At 44.6% G+C, this 17,688-nt stretch overlaps 1 protein-coding gene across 4 annotated transcripts in view; it reads right to left on the bottom strand.

The window, feature by feature from the left end:
* Nucleotides 1-17,688, bottom strand: part of TDRD7 (tudor domain containing 7) — a 779,147-nt gene that overhangs the window by 410,322 nt on the left and 351,137 nt on the right. For all 4 annotated transcript variants that reach the window (XM_069236519.1, XM_069236523.1, XM_069236528.1 and 1 more), the window contains one exon: nucleotides 17,025-17,136. In XM_069236519.1, coding sequence (XP_069092620.1) covers nucleotides 17,025-17,136 — 112 coding nt within the window. The remainder of the gene's footprint in view (nucleotides 1-17,024; nucleotides 17,137-17,688) is intronic.

The following is a 17,688-nucleotide window of genomic DNA, read 5'->3' as shown; positions in this document are numbered from 1 at the left end:
TCAAAGTGGTCTCCCACAGTGGCCCTGCACCAGCTCTAGAGACCTTCTCCTGCTGCTCCCGCCGGAACCAGGAGCCGCCTGAACTTCTCCAGCTGGCACAGTGTGCCTACGAGGACCTCGACAAACCTGCAAAAGAAGTACTGGGAAAATTAACTGTACGATTTTATATGCATTTTTAAAGGTGATCTTCCATTGAGTCCTATGGTGCGTAGTTACACACAAAGACTATTTTTATTAAACTTCAGGAAATTCATATCTTAAAAAGTACTTAACCAATTTTGATAATCTTGGTCTTAAAAATTACATAGAAATCTGAAGTATTTTCATAAACTGGCCTCTAGTTATTCCTTTAAGTGTGAGTTGCAAGAGTGATGTTGTGAGTACAACAAATGCTTTGCACTTCTCCAAGATTGGCCTAACTGCTCTAACAAGCTACCCTAAAAATTAGAGCATTAGGTTGCCTGGAACCCCTGCACACTGTGCCTAGCTCTGCACACTACATAGAGGGCCAGCATCCTACAAAAGGAAACTGTACATCTGGGTTGAAGGCAAAGTGTGACGTTTACTCTTATTAAGCTGCTTGAGAATATTGTTTGCATGAGAACACCTTCAAGGCCAATATTCAGGGCTGACTGGACTGGATGGGCTTGTCAGGCACACATGACAAGAGACATGGGACGCGAGGAGTTGACGCCCCAAGGAGGCAGGTCTGAGCTGGTCTCAGACATATTGTGGCGAATAGAGGGGAGGGGAAGGGGTGCGAGGTGACGACTCCCCCAGGTCCTCACTGGAGAATAGGCCGCTGGGCCCACAGTGAAGACCGGAGATGAGGCCTGAGGGGTGGAGGTCATATTGGTAACGACAACCTGCTGCATCCAGATCATGCAAGATTGTGTATGGGGCTGCCAGATATTTGTGTCCGGTGGGAGGTACTACCGAATCAGATGTACTTAGAGGAACCCTACAGTGCCAGCACCACCCACCAAACTAAAAACCATACTCCTCCCAACCCCCCAATCCCTGGTATCTGCAGCAAGTAAGACTCTCACCCGCTACACTTTGCACTTCTATGATTGGTGAAAACTATCCTCAGCTCAAGGAGCGACCTTGCTGCAGTGGTGTTAATCAATTTCTAAAACTACATAGTTGCAATGGTGTGAGTCTGCTCTTCACCGAGTAGCTACCACTGGAGGTGCAAGTCCGACATCTGAGTGTTGGTGTGGTGTGTTGAACTCTCTTTGCTACGCATCACAGGTAGACTGGATCTTGCCGCTCCTGCCTTGCAATGGCGGCAAATAAATCAAAGCCTCATTGATCCAGACCATTTGCCACCTTCTATATACCAGACAGACAATTGAGATCCTCCTCGGCTAGTCTGGCTAAGGTTCCGAGAGCAAGAAAGGCAAGATGGGGAGAAAGAACCTTGTCCATTCAAGGAGCAAAATTATGGAATAGTCTGCCGATGAATATTCAAGCATGCTCACAGGAAGTGACATTCCATACAATTTAGAAAACATGGCTATTTAGAGTTTGAAGTATCTGATGTTATGTTTCTTGCGATCAAGTTATCAGCATAAAGCGCTACGAGGCCTTCGGGCAGATAGTGCGCTATATAAAATCTTACAACATAACATAACATCCTCCTTGATACAGGTTATGCTCCACAAGCCTGACCCACACAACACTCTCCAACCCCACCCTGCTTGGCAGAGGGGGATTTCCCAGCCTCTGCCTGGCCCAGAGCGCAAGCTTGGACTCCCATGCCCCGCAACCAAAGAGGACATCCTTTCCAAATTTTGTTAAGATCCCACAACACTCCGCCAGGACTTCACCAGGGCTATAACCTACCTTGACAAGTCCTTATGCCAGACAGACTCCAGCCTACCCACAGTAGAGACAACAGTAGCAAACTATGTCCTCGACAACGTCAATCGGACAGCTCGCATTGAAAAACTTGAGTGGGGGCAACTGGCAATTCAAGAAAAAACTAAAGACTTAGAAAAATACTCAAGGAGAAGTAACATTGGCATCAGGGCCTAGCCTCCTCCATTCAGACGCTTATCTCAAGTCTCATGTTCAAGCCCTCTTCACTTACCTGATGAGTCGCCAGTCCTCCTCGATCACACTCACAGGATATATTCAGCCTTCCAACAACAAAAGAACCTGGCACAGATGTTCTGACTCCTGTACACTACTACCACCAGAAGGAACATATCCTGCAGGCAGTTCAGCAACAAGAGCCAATCGTTTTCTGAGGAGACTATTTCTCTATTTCAGGACATATCGGTCAACACATTAGCCCGTCGGAAGTAAATCAAGGATGTTACACAACATAAAAAAATCCTGTATTGAAGAGGCTTTCCGAACCGCAACCTTTTTACATATCAAGACAAGAGAAGTGCCACTAGCACGGACTAAGAAGCTCAAGAGGTGCTTGGACTACCCTCCCATCCCCAACCAGGTATGGATCAGCATTCTGAGTCTGAAAACCTTACTCTAGTAAATGGGAGGGGGCTGAAATGAGCATTTCCAACCCTCATGAAAGGCAAAGAGAAAGGAACGGAAGCAGCAGAACATTGCCTGAATTCTGTCCTGGCTCTGTGACTGTTTGGAGGGGAGGGGGCCAGTCTTTCTCTTCTCCTACTAGTACCCGATTTCTCTTCCTCAATTAGATTAAGAGTATGTCGGTGGGGTGAGGTTAGGGGGGGGTCCAACACAACTGTCCTTAAGAGTATACTTTTCTATTCTTCTTAAACTTTTGCCTTTTGATTTGTTACCTGTTTTTCATAATGGCTTACGGCCCAGCAGCTCTCCAGCTGCTTGGCCCTCCACCTCCATCATTGTTAGTTCTGTTCTTTGTCGAGTCTTCACTGTTACTGACAGGCATGTGCATTGAACGCCGCTCCAGAGGACAGGACCTAGACCTACATCATTCTGCCCTGAATGTGTTGGGAACTTGCACACTTGCCTACGCATGACACTCTCCACATCGTTTCCCTCAACATTCACGGCCTGAATACCCTGCTAAAACATACAGCACTAACAAATTGATTGATGTGGTCCCCCTACAAGAGATGCAGTTTCTCCAAGCTGACATCAAATGGCTCCATTCCTACTGGTATCCCACGCAATTTCACTCTTGCTACACTTTTAAGTAGTGAAGAGTAGCTATTTTGCTCTGCCCTAATCTCTCCTTTTCCCTAGACAGTACTTACAGAGACCACGAAGGATGACAAATAGGCATACGGGGCAAGTTTGGTGCCACTTGGGTGACCATAGCCTCGATCCATGGCCCTAATGGCAATAGGGATGAGTTTTACATTGGTCTTTTGAAAATGATCTCACATTTCCATCATGGTGAGCTGGTGCTAGGCGGTGACTCTAATACTGCTCTAGATCCTTACCTTGATCGCGCTCCCATCCTTGGCAAGACGAACCTTGCATGCCGTCTGTCCTAGCTCAGGAAATATTGAACATGACCCTAGTAGATGTTTGGCGTCACCACGCCCAAGAGCAGGACTATATGTTCTACTCACATATCCATAAGTCTTATTCCTGAGTCGACTACTTCTTGGTCTCCCATGCCCTGCTGCCTAAGTTCCTCAATGCTAAAATCCAAGTTAACGCTATTTAGGATCATACCCCAGTATGACTGACGCTAAGCTAGCGACCCCACAACACCCATTCCCCTGACCGTAGGTCCTTAATTAAATGGCGCTTAAGAGACCCGATTCTACACATCCGCATCAAGGAAGCCACAGAACGCTACTTTTCTGAAAATGACACTGGTGAGGTGTCTCCGGTGACCCTGCGGGTGCCGCAAAAGCAGTCTTCCGAGAAGCACAATATAGTGAGGGGGGGCTCCCACAGAACCCTGAGATACTTGCGCCAACTCAGAGGTGAGCTTGATGAAATAGGCAGCCAACATTATCAAACATAGTACAAAAAGGGACACAAGCCATATAAACTCCTAGCATATCAATTGCGAATCCGCTCCACTCGCAATTACATTAGGAAATGAGGAGATGGAGAGGGCCGACTCTGCCGAGAGACCGATGGAATACTTGAGGTTTCCCGACGCTGCTATTCGGCCCTCTACCAGGCTCAACAACTCGATAACCAGTGTCAAGATGACTCGGATAGGTCAGAGGAGTTGCGCTTTCTTGAAGACTATTTCTCCAAAAGAGGTCCGGGCAGTGATCAGTAATCTTCCCCCATGCAAAGCACCCGGCCCAAACGGCTATACTGACACTTTTTACAAAGCCTATACCTCTCCTTTGATAGAGCCACTGGTAAAAGTGTTCAATTCATTCTTGGCCTCCGGAGGGGTCATGAAACCATGCTGGAGTATCATATCATCCTTTTTCTTAAACCAGGCAAACCCACCTCACAATGCCCTTCATATAGGCGTCTGCTAAATTGAAATGTGAAACTATTTGCCTCTATCTTGGACACCTGTCTATACAAAGTCTGGCCATTTATAATTGCTCCAACACAATCTGGCTTCATTCGCAAGCGGCAGGCAAACAACAACACGCGGTTGGCAGTGGCTCTCATGGAAGTGGCTTAACAGCAGAAGCTAACTATTGCACTTCTTCCCTTCAATGCAGAGAAGACGTTCCATAGGGCAGATTGGAATTCTCTTTCTAAGGTCCTCAACAAGATCCATTAGGCCCAAGATGAAAGCCTTTATCATTGATAATTTTCAAAAACCTACTGTCAAACTCATAATTAATGGTCCCTTCTCCTCATCAGTCAGGCTTTCATGGCACCCGCCAGGGGTGACCCTGGCCCCCTTAGTATTTGGCCTTATGATACAACCATTGGTAGCCAATGTCCAGGCTAATCCAGCAATGAGAGGTGGTTGACAGCGTAGAACACAAACGGCCTCTATTTGCTGATGACATCCTCTGTTTTATAGCAGATCCTGACACTACAATCCTGGCACTGATGGCGGTACAAGACATCTTCCAGGTATCAGGCATTACAATCAACTTTTCCAAGTATTTGTATTTATAAAGCGCATTCTGGCCAAGGCATCGAATCGCTAAAAAGGTAAGCAACACGTCGACAGAGTGAGAAAGAAGTCAAAGAAAGGCATGACTAATTCCTAAAGACAAAAAAAATGTGTTCCTTCCTGACAGTCAAAGGTAGGGAATTCCAGCATTGAGATGCAGCCACCGTAAAGGCTTTATCTCCCCATTTTGCTTTGTAGGTACGGGGAACCTGAATTCTGAAAGCTCCTACTGAGTGAAGAAAACGTTGGGTCTATACCAGAATAGTTTAGAAGCCAAATATTTGGAGCAATTTCCATATGCTGCTTTGTGGGTCAAACATAAGGTTTTGAAAATAATGCGCTGTCCCATTGGAAGCCAGTGCAATTGTTTTGAGTTGCCACTAGCCGAAGCTGAATGAGGGAGGTTCAAGACTGCCCGAGCAGCAGTATTTTGAATCAGCTGAAGTTTGTTTAGAGATGATTTGTTTAGATTAAGCAACACGGCATTGCAGTAGTCCAATTTGGACATCACCAGAGACAAAGTCACTATAATTTTCCATTCCTATTGAAGGAAGGGAAAGACTTTCTTTAGCATTTTAATGTCCAAAAACTAGTTTTCACAATATGATTAATATGTAGTCTAAAAGAGAGACAGTTGTCAAAAATGACCCCTAAGTTTCTTGTGGAGGAAATAGGAACTGGGAGAGTGCCACAGTCAGTCGGCCACTAACAAGAATTCCACAGTTCATTTCCTGATCCAAAGCAAAGTATTTTGGTTTTGTCACCGTTTAATTTAAGCCAATTAGACTTCATCCATCCACTGACTTCACGCATATATTTATTAAAACGATCAGCCACTTCCTCCCAATTTTTGTTAACTGGGATGATCAATTGGGTATAGTCTGCATAGGAGGTTGGTCTAAAACCAAACAAACAAATCAATTTGGCCAAAGGAGCAACATACAAATTAAACAAAGTGGGGCTAAGTGATGATCCCTGAGGGATACCACAAGGTAAGAGGTAAGCAGGGGATTTAAAGTCACCGCAGCTTACTGTGGTCCATCTAGTTATCAGAAAAGATTCCAATAACTTAAGAGCCTCATCTCTGATACCTGCTTGATATAGGCCAGCTATCATAATCTGCGGAGAGATGGTGTGAAATGCTGCGGACAGGTCTAGTAGGATCAGGATAGCCCCTTGCCCTTCATCCACCATTTTCCGGATCGTATCCGATGAGGTAATGAGGGCTGACTGTACTGTGTGCTTTCCTGAAGCCATGTTGGGAGGCATCTAGTCCTCCTCACTATTAGGAAATTAGCTAATTCCCTGTTAATGTGTTTTTCCAAAATCTTGGCCAGAAAGGGAAGTAAGGCAATGGGACGCAAGTTATTAAGGTTCTGGCTGATTCCATATTGTTTCTTTCTCAATGGGATTACTGTAACCTCCTTCCAAGAAGCAGGATAGACTCCAGAAGTGAGAACCTCATGAAAAATTGGAGCTAAGGCTGTAGAAACAGGATCAGGGGCTAATTGAATATTAGAAGGGGGGCAAGGGTCCAAAGGAGAACCTGATTTAATTTCAGACATCAACTTTTTTATTCTTTCCGGAAGTAAGGGTTGAAAGTTAGATAGTGTAGGGTGGTTCATACTTGAATCAATATGAGCTATATCAAGATGGCCAGCTCTCTCCTCACAGTGATTAAAATTAGCATAGATTTGTAAAATTTTGTTTTCAAAGTGCAGAGCTACTTTATTGCAGAATTCCTGTGAATTCTCCAACTCTGACAATATTGAGGAGGGTGGGGGTCGGGGGAGTCAAAGCATTAATCACCTTGAAGAGTTCTCTGGGGGCATTAGAGGCCTGTTTAATTTTTAAGGTGTAATATTCAGATTTAGCTTTAATACTCGCCTCTTTATAGTTTTTGAGAGCAATGTTTAATTTTTCTTTCTCAATCAGAGTAGAATTCAATTTCCATCGCCGCTCTTGTTGGCAATACTTTCTTTGGAGTAGCTTAAGGTCCTTTGTGAACCAAGGTTGACTAGGTTTTATTTATTTTTCGTGAATCATAGGCCTTAAGGGGGGCTAACTGGTTCACAGCAATAGCAATTCCCTGATTGAATCTATCCAGTGGTGCCAGGGACAGCTTTTTGGCCCTTTCCCTTCCTTATTCCAGTGCGGGTACTAACTGTTCTTTTTTAATGCAATTCCAGTGCCTAATCAATTTACTTTTACAATTAGGTGCCTGGGATAGAAGGCCAGCCATAAATTTGAACGTCAATAGAAAATGATCAGTCCAGCTTAAAGGGGCATTAAATAATGCCAGCTGGTCCTTGGTACGGGCAAAAATCCAGTCTATCAGATGTCCCGCTATATGTGTAGCTGATGATACTTTTATTTCCCAATCTAAGGCAGTCATGATATTTATAAATTCTTTGCTACACAGGTTTTGAACCTCATCAAAATGAATGTGAAAGTCACCGAATATGATGGCCTTAGTTGACATAACTAAGGGCTCTAACAAACCTGTCCAATTCTGAAAAAAGTTTCAAAATAGCCCGGGTGGTCGATAAATGTATAATCCTTCAAGGAGTAAAAAATTATGCTGATAGATTTCAAAATACATTGCTTCAAATATCTTTGGGGGGGGGGGTTAGGTCTGTTCCATTGACACGTGAAATCTGATCTACAAATGATCGCTAATCATCCTCCCCTACCAGTTGTCCTGTCTAATCTATAGAAGGCATATCCCGGGGGAGAAGCCTCAATAAAATCAAGGCACGAGGTATGGGTGTGGTAGATCCTCAAAACAGCCCACAGGACCCCATTTAGGAAGAGCAGCTTTCAATAGGAAACATCAGCCATAACCTACCTGGAGATCCATCTGCTTCCCCTGATGAAGGATATATACACTTGCAACCTTTCCCTGCTCCGCACCTGCTCACTTCCCTTTTCAAGGATCTTTACCACTGGGGGAAGTTACAGATTTCATGGTTGGGCAGACTAAGTAGTTTGAAAATGAACTTCATGCCCAGGCTCCTATATGTCCTCCAGACCGTTCAATTGGCCCATCCACCTTTGCTCCGCACACATGCTCGACTTTGTATGGGGGGGATTGGAGGGTGGGGGGGGCGGTGACCTATAGCTTAGGTGCACAATTTCGCTTTTCTCTGGACTGAAAGTAAAACCCTGAGGGTGAAGCCCTGGAACAGGCAGTTTATCCCTCCCCGCTTTGAGACTGTTGTGGGTCCCAGCGTCAGTAAGAGTCCCTCCATCACTGACCTTGATAGTGCTACTTCTAGCCTACTGACGGGAGGTACAGAAACTTAGGCCATTCAAGACCTATCCATTTTTTACTTACCCACTTGACACACAACCCTGATATCCCCCCAGGCAAAGTCAATCCTGGCACCTTTTGCTAGGTTCAGGGCCATTCTCCTAGCTTAGAGGACTACAATGACCATGGAGACTTGAGACCGTGAAGAGACTGAGGGCCTGACTTAAGAATTTGGCAGAGGGGTTACTTGGTGACGGATATCCCATCCACTGAAATATAAAACCCATTATATCCTATGGGATTTAGATTTCGGCTGACGGTTTATTTATCACTGTTGTGACGGGGTAACTCCTCTGCCAAACTCTAACTCAGACCCTTAGTCACTAAATTCAACCTGAGTCAGGCGCTTCCCTTAGCAGAGAGGCTGCCTACGTGCTTGGCCCTCCAGCTTGATGACAACCCCTCTATCTTAACAATGTTCAACGTAAAAACATCATAGCTAAACTGATACCTTCTGCAGCTGACTCCCCTACAAAAAAAAAAAAAAAAAAAACATGCTTATATATTGCAGTGGGAAAGGGAACTAGGTACTGAGATATCCAACGACCCATTGGGGGCGGGCAAGATGGCAGAGGGTGTCTAAATCATCGATATGCATCAGTTGCAAGGAGAATGCATATAAAATATTAATCCACTGGTATCTCACTGCCTGTTAGATTTGCCAAGATGTTTGGGAGCTCAGATTTATGATTTAGAGGTTTAGGGAGCGAGGTACATTTTTACACACCTGGTGGCCATGCCAACTGATCAAGACTTTCTGGGTAGGGGTCCAGCGCACAGTGTAGACCGCCACGAATGTCCAACTACCGCCAGACCCACTTACAATTCTCTTGGGCAATCCAGGGGCAGCCAGAATGTTTCCCAAGACGACCTTCCAAGGCCATTTATTATACCACCTGCTCCTAGCAGCAAGGTTGTGTGTGGCTAAAATGGGGAAATAACCACTACCTCCTACTCTAAACATGTGGTGGGGGAAGGTTTGGTCCCTCAATGCTATGGAAAAACTGACTGCCATCATGTGCGATCGAGTGGCTAAATTAGACATCTTATGGTGCCTCTTTCCTACCCATCAAGTGTTTGCAACGAGCAGAAGGGCTCCATATGACAATGTAAAAAAAAAGCACGTGCATTCAAAATCCACATCATGTTCTCCTCTGACCCTGAGGAGGGAATATTATTGTTACTTCAATGAGTACCTTAATTGTTGTTGCTTCACTTTCCCTTCTTTCCCTTTCCTTGTCTCCATTCCTTCCCATTTCCTTTTTGGGTTTGTCGAGGAAAAATGATGAGTTTTATTTTTTTCAACGCCCTAATTAGGCGGGGTTGTGCTTTATTTATCTTCCTCATTATACTTAAGAGTATTTGGGCTGTGTTTCTTATTTTCCTGGAGTAATGTTTTCTGCTTATAGTGCAATAGTACTGTGTGTCGTGTTCATTTGCTTTTTCATGAAAATGCAAGATAACATTTTTTGTTAAAAAAAACTAGCCACACCGGAGGGGAACTTCCGGGGAATGGTGAATGAAAGCGGGGCCCGTCCCAATGCCCAGCAGACCCTAAGACAGGAACGCGAGAAGCACTTGGAGATACAAGGCAAGCTCCACAATCTGAAATGGCTGGAACATATGTTGAAAAATATGTTGAATATGGATGGTTGGTGTGCTGATTGGCTGCTGGCATGGCTCGTCCAACTCAAATATAGGAGGAGACCTATTACACAAATAACTGACTCAACAGGGCGATACCACTACTAGGGTTCTCGGCCAGTAAGGACATTTTATTTACTGCCCAAATGCTGTCTGCCTGGACTGAGGCTGGCATAGTGATGTTAAGGGATTGGTATGCTGAGGGCTCCTTTCGCACATGGAGGAAATCAGTACCAAGTGCTGCACACCAGGTGCTCAAATCCTGACATAAAGAGCACGGAGGTCAGCACTTCGACAACTGTATTGGGTGCTGAAGCCAGAACCTCCTGTTCATGACCCGTTGCAGACTTCATTGCCTTTTGGGCAGGGGAGTCTTCTGATCTCCAGGCACTACAAAACTGCCCTGTTCATGCAGATTGATGAGCTGTCCTCTCCAAGAGCTAAGTGGGAAATCATGCTTGGTAGGATATTCACTAGGAAGGAATGGGACCAAATTTTAGAACTCTGTTATAAGTACACTAGCAACATGTGGTTCAAATTACCATGATTAAATTGTCTGCACTATGCATTTCTTGCCCCACACAGACTGAATATTATGCTACATGCCAAAGACTTGGGCTGCCCCAGATGTTCCCTAGATGATGGGAAATTTTTTCATAGGGTGTGGTGCTGCCCAATCATTGAGCGATTCTGGATGCAGGTCACAGGGCTCCTGGAGTAGACCCTAGGTCACCAACAACTTGAGGCTGCTGATATATGCCTGCTGAGATCACATGAACAACGACTAGGGAAAAAGGCAGGCAATAGGTTCCCGTGCACTCCATTTGAAATCCCCTCAGGGCCTCTTGATGACCTGTGGGTAGAGGTGCTAGACGGTTTCCTGGACCGGGACCCCTAGGCTATAGTGGGGTGAGGCACTGGTGAGTGACCTCTTATTGGTGTGAGCACCTAACTTACAGGTGACTCCCCCCTGGCGCCCGCCCAAGGTCTTCCACAAGCTCCCCCATCTAGTGCACCAGTTCTCCCTTGCCAAGCGTAATACCAAGAGGAAACCTGATGATCCTGCCATTGATTAGGAAATTAACTCTTCTGGGTTACCCACTGAGCAACTTATCAGTTGTAATGCAGCTTTACTTTGCTTTAATTTGTGAGTCAAAAAATGGAGGAATGTATGTCAATCTTGGTTAAGGCAGCAATAGTGGATAACTGAAATTGCTAACTGGGATGATCTATAAGCACTACAATGATAAGATGCATGGGGTGCAATGCATTGCATGCCACATTATTTACTTCCTGCAAGTTTGCCAATTATATAAGCTGTATGACTTACAGCATGTATTAGGAATGACATCCACAAAGTATAAATATCAAAAGCCAACACGGAAGACTTCAGAAAAAATATAATGCAATCGAGGATTATTGGATACCGTACTACATGAACAAGCACAATGTTCCATGAGACACATTTTACGTAATAAAGGAATCATTCCTTTGAAGTAAGATGTGCAGGGAGATGTTCTTTTTCTTAGACTCAACTTATGTGAAGGGTGATGAAAAATAATCACAAATTTTTACGTAGATATTCCAGTATTATCTCCAGCATGAAGGGCCTTCTTAGTCCGTGTCAGCGAAATTTTCTGGTGTCAGATTCACTAGTACACTACAACTGGACTTCCCGAAACAATGACATGAGAACATGTAAACAGGGAGAAGCAGGACAGGAATTACTTTATTTGCCACAACTGAATCTGGACAGCCTACTCAAAAAAAAAAAAAAAAAAGCCCATACAGTGATGTATTTGGATCGACATTATTACAGAATTTCATGAAAACAGGAGGCAGCTTTTTATTTTATGACTCACAATACTCTGTTCAAGACCAACTAAAAATGTTGCACTCCTGAATATTCCATTATGTTACTAGCTTGGGGAACTCAACAAATATGCGATCAGCGACATCTCCTCTTCATTTGCTGTTTTGTGTTTACCAAGGATCTGAAAACTACAAGGCCCTTGTGGTTTTTTTTTCCTTTTAAAGTCTTGGGTTACATGCTCAAGGGAGGTACCAATCCTTAATATTGTGTTTCAATAAATTGTTACTACAGACAATCACCTCCCACAAACAATTGACTCCAAAGCACACGAAGAACAAGCTACTTACCTTTGGTGATACTCTTTCTGGTGGATACAGTATCTACCTGTAGATTCTTCACCTTTTGAATACTCCCAATGCACAAGCAGTTGACAGATATTTTCTCTTTCTAGCTCTCCAAGTCGACGTCACAATGGGACGGCTCCGCACACAAGTCCACCTGATGTCATCGGAGCCCTCACAAGTCCTCGCCGGCGTGCTGACGTCAGTTTCACCCAGTTGGTTTTTTACTGTGCCTTTGAGGTGAATATGTGAACACCAACATCACAATCACCACATGTGCGAACTCTATATAAAATGTTATATATACATCCCTATATAAATATACATTCAGAATACAGAATGTTCCAGGAATACATACACACGGTGGGACCATGAGTAATACACAGGTAGATACTGTATCCACCAAAAAAAGCCCTATTGAAGGTAAGTAACTTGTTCTTCTGATGGATATATCTACCTGTGGATTCCTTCCCTTTTAAATAGAATCCCAAAGCAGTCCCGCACTCTGAGGTGGGTGCCTGTCTGGCTACACCAAGAAAGCCTGCAAAACAGAACAGACAAAATGGTCTTCCCTCCTCACTTCTGAGTCTAAGCAGTAATGTTTTGTGAAAGTGAGGAAGGAAGCCCAATTTGTTGCTTTGCAAACAACAGGAACACCTCTAGCCAAAAGAGAAGTGCAGACTTAGCTCTGGTCGAATGAGCTCTAATGCCCTGAGGAGCATCCTTCTCTGCCAGTGAATAACATACTTCAATGCAAAGAATGACCCACCTTGATAGTGTTTTTTTTTGTGGACAGCTTTGCTCTTTATCTTATCCATGTAGCCAACGAAGAGCTGATCATCCATCCTGAACTCTCTTGTCCTGTTCACACAGAAGCTCAGCGCTCTCTTTAGATCCAGACAGTGCAACTTTTCCTCCTCCTTAAAGGGATGGGGATAAAAGGGTGATGGACTGTCCTAAATGAAAAGGACTCATCACCTTTGGCAGGAAAGCTGTCCTGGTTTTCAAAACCACCTTGTCAGTATGGAAAGTAGTAAAAGGGAGTTTGCACTAAGAGCTTGAAGCTCGCTAACCCGCCTAGCTGATGTGATCACTATAAGAAAAACAGTTTGAAACGTAAGGAGCCTCAACAGGCAACTACACAACGGTTCAAACAGTGTACCCATCAGGTGTGTTAAAACTAAATTTAAATCCCACTGAGACATAATAATGGGCAAGGAAACCTATTAGTCTATTACCCAAACCCCAAAGAAAACCCAAATAAACCTTACAGCTCAATTTTGAAACATTGGAATCATAGCCTGAATGTCCAGAATTCTCTGAGGAGAGGGGTATGCACAATTTAATGTTGCGTCCAGTACTGCCCTTATGAACAGGAGGCGCTGAGAGGGCTCTAAGTGAGATTTGGGCATGTTCAACAAAAAACCCAGGTTGAACAACAACTGGGTTGTCACCTGCAAATGGTGCAGTACTAACTCTGGGGACTTGGCTTTGAGCAGCTAATCGTCCAGGTAATGGAATACCCATATTACCTTTCTTCGAGAAGCGCTGCAACCACTGCCATCACCTATGTGAAGACTCGAGGAGTGTAAGTAAGACCAAAAGGAAGGATGGCAAACTGGTAGTGTTGCAACCCTACCATGAACCGAAGATACTTCCTATGCAACTTCAGAATGGGGATGTGAAAATACGGATCCTGCAAGTCGATAGAAACCATCTAGTCTTCCTTGTCCATTGCTAGAAGCACCTGAGCAAGTGTCAGCAACTTGAACCTTTCATGTTTAAGGTAACAGTTCAAACACCTAAGGTCTAGGATGGGCCTCAAACAACAGTCCTTCTTGGAGGTCAGGAAATACCTTGAATAACATCCCTGACCACTTTCCTGCTCCGGAATAAGCTTCATTGCACACTTTAACTGCATATTTTGTACCTCCTGCTAAAGCAACAGCAGGTGATCCTCTGAACAAAAAGAATGTTGGGGAGGGAAGGGTGGGAGAAACTCCCGAAAAGTAAGAGCATGCCCATTTGCTACAATGCTAAATACCCCTGAGTCTGATGGTACTGACCTCCACTCTTGAAGAAAATTAGTTAATCTTTCTCCTGCGGGTAACACTTGATGCTGAAAGGGGAGAGAACTAGGACTGCTTCCCTGACATGTTTCCAGCTGAGGATGAAGAGGTGGAGGAGGAAGGCTGATGGATGCCATCATGATGTCTAGGTCTTCCACAACCTCTGTAGGATTTATATAGGGGGTTGGCAGACTGCTGACCCTGGAAGTGCTGCCTCCCTCAAAGGAGATGCGGCCAAACCCCCTAAACCTCCGCCAAGGACTGTAGGTCATGCAGAGTGACTGAAGACCTGGAGACTTGGTGTTAGCCTTACTTTACTTAAACCTCTCCAAGGCGGAGTCTGCCTTGGCTCCAAGAAGTCTTGATCCATAGAATGGAAGATTCATTAAAGAGGATTGTACATCAAGAGAAAACCCCGATCCTCTAAGCCATGCATGTCTTCTGGTAACAACTGAAGTCCCCATGGCTCTGGTGACAGAATCCACAGTATCTAGGCCTGATTGTATCACCTGTTTCTCTGCAGCCTGACTATCCTGCAATAGTTCTGCAAAATGACCCTGTACATCCTGCAGCAGTTTGGGGAGGACCTCTTTTGCTGAGTCCATAAGTGCATGAATGTACCTGCCCAGCAGACGTGTAGCATTTACTGATTTTAGCGCCATATTCCCTACCGAAAATATTTTTTTCGCTCATTGCTTCATACGTTTTGGCTCCCTATCCGCAAGAGTCACAGTGAAGAAACCAGGTGAAGCCGTTGATGAACATGAAGCTTGCACCACCAGGCTTTCAGGTGTTGGCTGCTTCCTCAAAAACTGCGGGTCACATGGTGCAACTCTATATCTCTTGGCAATGGACTCAGAAACTGCAAGAGTAGTAACGGGTTTCTTCCATAAATCCAAAACTGGCTCCGACAGCGCCTCATTAAATGGTAGCAAGGGTTCCAATGACACCGAGGAAGAATGGAGAACCTCAGTCAAAATATCAAACTTCATTTCAGAAGTACGCAGAGGCCAGTCTAAATGTTCTGCTGCCCACTCAGAGGATGTATCCAACCCACTTGCTACCTCAATTCCTTTGAAGTCATTGGAAGGCAAAGGAATCTCTTGTTCCTCTAGTTCCTGCTGTTCCTCCAAATACTGCTGGTCCTCCAAGAGCCTCAAGGCTTCCCTCCTAGATCTCATCCTGAATTCCGCCCGCAATGTGGCTAGAGAATGCACAGACCTTGAGGTAGCCTGATGCGGTGCTGGTGAATTCGGTGCCGGCGCCAGGACCTTACTCCAAGCAGGAGTAGATTGACTTGTTGCTGGACAAGAGCTATTCGACGCTGGGAGAGGCGCCAGTGGTGCCGTCATCTCCAAAGGTGATGCGGTTTTCCTTGGCACCAATCCAGTTCACTGGTATGGAGTCGTAGGAAGAAAAAGCATGAATGGTGCCTGCCTATAAGGCTCAAAGGGAATCCAAGATTAAAGGCCAAAGGACCCGTGGGGCCTACAGGAACACCAGAGTAGAGCCATCGTCCTATTAAAAAAGCTATACATAGCATTCAAGAAGTTGGAAAGGTCAGTACCTGGTGCCGGAAAGGTTGGATATTACTGCTCTCTTGGCAGAGGCTGAACCTGACCCGTCACCTGTTCTTCAATCTCCTGACCAGATATGGACACAGAAGAAAAGTGTGCCACAGGATTCCAGGGCGACGCCCACATCTCCACTAAAGACGGCACCAGTAACACTTCAGGCAGCTTCGGCTGAGGAGACAGAGTAGGACTCACTTTCCAAGTCAAGCGGCGTCAAGATTTCAAAGTCGGAGACAGAGACCGAAGGCTGGTATCTCAGGATGAGCGATGCCATAAACCATGACAAAATTGCTTCTTAAGCAATCTCAAAGACTTGTAGGTCGACGACTCCTCCAGAGACATTTATCTTCGATGGCCCCGCTTCCCTTCTTAGCTTTCGCTAGGAAGGGCTTTGCATCCCTTACTTTCAATGCCTTCAGGTTCATGCTCCGACAGGATGAGCATCCCCCAAAGTCATGGTCAGAACTTAAGCATCAAAAGCAGTTTTTGTGAGGGTCAGTGACCGACATGTGACGCCCACACTCCTTACAAGGAGTAAAGCCCGACTTCTTCTGTGCAGACATTGTTGCAGAAACAAAAAAAACAGACAAAAAACTCCCTCAAAACAGTGTAACCACCTAGAGAGGTAGATAAAGCGTTAGCATCGAAGGCCGGAAAAAAGGCAAGCCGGCGAGGACTTCTTATGGCTCTGAAGACGTCAGACGGAGTTAAGTGCTGAGCGGTTCCACTGTGACGTCCTCATTGACGTGGAGATTAGAAAGAGGAAATTTTCGTTGAATGCTGGCACACTAGGAGCATTCAAATAGGTGAGGAATCCACAGATAGATGTATCCATCAGAAAGTGGTATTAGAATGATCTAGTCATGCAAGGCAAAACAGAACAGTTATGAACAGCATACAGAGAGCAGGGTATTAAGACCTCAGCAGACCTCTCAATTACACATATCTTCAAACATTTTCCTTTATTACGGTAAAATGGGTTTGTGCTGTAAAGTAGTTATCAGAAGACAAGTAGCACACACAAACACTTCCATAAGGTCCCTTAAATTCAAATGCACTTTAAATTAACTGTTAATGGTAAGAACATATATTACTGCTGCGTTGAGTGGAATGCTGCCTACAACTGTCACACAAAAGTCCTCATTTTGCTTTTTTAAGTATGAAATTAACCATCTTTATACATGTGCAAGGAACTCTGAAACAAATGCATGCATTTTTCCTGCAATAACATATTCAAAGAAAATGTTTCTTACCTGCCAATCGGCATTTTGTAGCTTGAAATGCAAGAGAGTAGAACGGTCTAGCTAGTTTACGTATTTTATTTCTTTCAACCATCTCAGAAAAACCATAATCGACGTAGAAAACCTGCAAAACAGTAACTTTTTATGCAATCTACTGCTTAATAAACAAGACTGAGTTGCCTTATAGTACAAATTTGAATATAAACAGTTAACAAGGCATAAAGGTAAGAGCAGGCTTTATGCACCTAGCACAACTACCTTCACTGATGGAGTTTGTTTTGAACTATGTAGCCACAGTATTTAAAATGTGCTCTGTCCCAGTTTGTGGTGCGGCACACTTAAATAGGTGTGCCAGTAACAATAGTAGTAACGCGCCCTATTATGGATAATGTGCTGAACCCAAGGCAGAAGTGAAATGGTTGCTGCCCTTGGAACAGCGCATTAGTAAAAGACTATTTGAAGCCACCTCTCAGATTTTCAGAGAGCAGGCGCTACACAGTTTGCTCTACAAAGTGGGAACAGACCTCCCTGCAGGCAGTTTCCATCACCCATTAACACAGGAAGTGACATCACTAGATCTCCCATCATCCACCTACACAGGAATCGATATCAATGAATTTCCCATCATCCATGTGGCCAGGAAGTGACCTTACTGGTTTTCCAGCAAAACTGTCTA

This window comes from Pleurodeles waltl, chromosome 1_2 (assembly GCF_031143425.1).
Source record: "Pleurodeles waltl isolate 20211129_DDA chromosome 1_2, aPleWal1.hap1.20221129, whole genome shotgun sequence".
NCBI classification, from domain to species: domain Eukaryota; kingdom Metazoa; phylum Chordata; class Amphibia; order Caudata; family Salamandridae; genus Pleurodeles; species Pleurodeles waltl.
Note: the sequence above shows the minus strand (reverse complement) of the source record. Positions and strands in the feature narration are given on the sequence as shown.